The sequence below is a fragment of the Morus notabilis genome, unplaced genomic scaffold (genome assembly GCF_000414095.1).
Source record: "Morus notabilis unplaced genomic scaffold, ASM41409v2 Scaffold1489, whole genome shotgun sequence".
Taxonomy (NCBI): Eukaryota; Viridiplantae; Streptophyta; class Magnoliopsida; order Rosales; family Moraceae; genus Morus; species Morus notabilis.
Window position 1 is genome coordinate 50652 of NW_010357665.1, and position 2713 is coordinate 53364.

The 2713-nt window shown below is 38.8% G+C and overlaps 1 protein-coding gene across 1 annotated transcript; it reads left to right on the top strand.

Moving 5' to 3' along the window:
* Window positions 1-773: 773 nt before the first annotated feature.
* Window positions 774-2009, top strand: LOC21387522 (UPF0481 protein At3g47200; the record flags this gene model as incomplete). The annotated part of the gene is made up of 1 exon (XM_010090311.2): window positions 774-2009. A coding segment is annotated over one exon (1236 nt), but the record flags the coding sequence as incomplete, so codon positions are not given.
* Between the last annotated feature and the right edge of the window lie 704 nt (window positions 2010-2713).

Below are 2713 nucleotides of genomic sequence, written 5' to 3' on the forward strand. Positions count from 1 at the left end.
TTATACGAATAGGTAAATAAATTGAGCAGGTTCTTTGCACCTATGAAAAATCACCCTGCTGCTTCAGGAAGTAGTTAAGGGAAGCAAAAGAAGGAAAAGACATTAGTCGAAACTAGTAGTTTTTCTTTCATCTTTATCCTCTTTGTTTCTGTTTATGTTGGTTGTATTTACTGGTCTCTAGTTGAGTTTACCATCACCGGTCCACCGTTGCTTCCTTCTTAGAACCTCAGAGCTTCATTCCTCTATACTCTATAGGATGTACACTAATTATGCATTATGAAATATCGAGTTTGGACTTGGCGCAAGCTTTGGTTTTTATCTTTTCTTTGCAATTTTTGTTTGCAAGAAGGTGATTTGATTTTCTAAAAAAATGTACATACTGAATGGGGATATCCGTAGTATTTCTCTGGTTTTCATGCTGAAAAGTTAGATGGTTAACTGCATTTCTCAATGATGGTCTTTCCTCCAATAAAGTTGTTCCCCTGTATACTATTCTTACACTTTCAGAGCCAACATTGTGAGATAATATCATAAATGCTTTTTTTATGAATTTAGAAAGCCTGGGATGACTATACCAATGCTCTGTGCAATTCCTCAAATAATCAGACCTCCTGTTTGTGCAGTTAGTGACATGTCTGTTTTGTTTCAACTCCGAGTGTAGAAACTGTTGGTGTGGCTAGAAAATGGAAGCAAGCGCCCCGGTTTCTCTGGATCAAGATCAACCACTAGAGAATTTGGTGAATTCTTTGAGAAGGAAATTGCAAAATTTGTCTCCACCACCTTCTGAATGTTGCATCTATAGAGTTCCGGAGCGGCTGCGCCTTGAAAATGCGAATGCTTATATCCCTAGGGTTCTCTCCATTGGACCACTTCACCACGGTGAACAACGTTTTCAAGCCATGGAGGCACATAAAATGCTTTATTTGAATAGTTTTCTCGATAGAACCAAAGTAAGCCTGGAGGATTATGCCAAGTTCATTAAGGAAAGGGAACAGAAAGTGCGCCAGAATTATGCCGAAACCTTTGAAAGTGTGGAAAGCAATCAATTCGTGGAAATGATCCTTGTGGATGCTGCCTTTGTCATTGAACTATTGTGGAGGAACCATTCCAAAGACGAGGTACAGGAAAATGATCGCATTTTTAATAGACCGTGGAAGGTTGTGGATATAAGGTACGATATGATGTTACTGGAAAATCAGCTTCCATTCTTTATATTTGAAGACATTTTTACGCTAGCCAAATTAAGGATTTCTCTAGACAACATTAGTGATCGACTTTCCATGAGTAGTGAGAAAATTTCCCTCATCATATTGACCTACAAATTCTATCAATTTAAAGCTTACTTGGGAGGAATAAAGGAAATTCTGAAAAGGGTGCAATCCTCAAAAATCAAGCATTTCATTGATTTCTTTAGAAAATGTCACGTGCCAAGAGAGCTACCACCTAGAGGTGAAATTCAGACTCTAACTATACCCAGTGTAACGGAGTTGTATGAGGCAGGGGTCAACTTTGAGGTGGGATCAACTAAAAGCTTGTTTGACATACAATTCCGCAAAGGAACTTTGGTGATTCCTCGTCTGCGAATACGAAAGTCAACAGAGAGCTTTTTCTTGAATCTGCTTGCTTTTGAACAATGTCACTTGCTTGATTGTTACATCAATGACTACGTCTTCATCATTGACCGCCTCGTTGACACAACAAGCGCTGTGCAGTTGCTTGTTCAGAGTGGTGTAATTGAAAGTAAGCTACCGGATAACAAAGAGGTTGTAACATCCATTAACAACCTCGTACGAGGAAGTATCTTGCGCCGTAAACATTTCTACTTCAATGATCTTTGTGACAGCTTGAACGCTTATTACGGTAACCCCTGGAACACATGGACGGCAACCTTAAAACACAAACATTTCAGCTCTCCATTGACCATTTTCGCTGTGGTTGTGGCTGCTGCGATCTTCATACTCACTCTCATTCAAACAGTGTGCTCTTGTGGAGTACAATTCAAGAAGTAGCAAATATGCTCAGCTCTCCTGAACAAGTGGTAAGCAACCTAGGTGGAAACGTTTTATCGTTGCTTACTGTGTTATGCCTTCAATTATGCTGATCTGGGAGGATTAGTTTTCTTCCGGAAGGCTTCATTGTAATGTGGCTGTATGGTCGGTTAGCAATATACCAGTTATTGTAATCCTATGTGACACAGAGAGTTCGAGAGACTTCTAGAAGTTACTCTTCTATTTGTATGATGGTGGGTGTTGTCAGGATGTAATAGCAAAAGGGCGATGAACAAGGTGTAATCTCTCAGGATACAGAACAATACTTCATCACATAAATTCAGAAATTAGTGTCAACTTGGTATCCTGATATAAAATCCTTTATAACTCAATCTTGATGAGCATACTTTATTATTAGTATTTGCATAGGCCAGGGTGGTTCCAAACCAGGTTTGTACCCAAAAAAAAAAAAAAAAAAAAAAACAACAACAACAATAAGCATAAGAAAGAAACCAGATGGAGATGGGCTTGAAAATATGTTGCACTAATTGAAGATGCTTATCAGGTTTTGAAAGGATAAAACAGCACAAATGACTACAATGGTGTCATGGGTTCATGGGTGGTATAGCAAATGTCCTTCCCATGTTTCTTTCCAGTCCCCCCAAAATCCCTGTTTCATGATCATTTCAACCACCATTCCTTTCACTTAATCAAAAAAAAAAAAA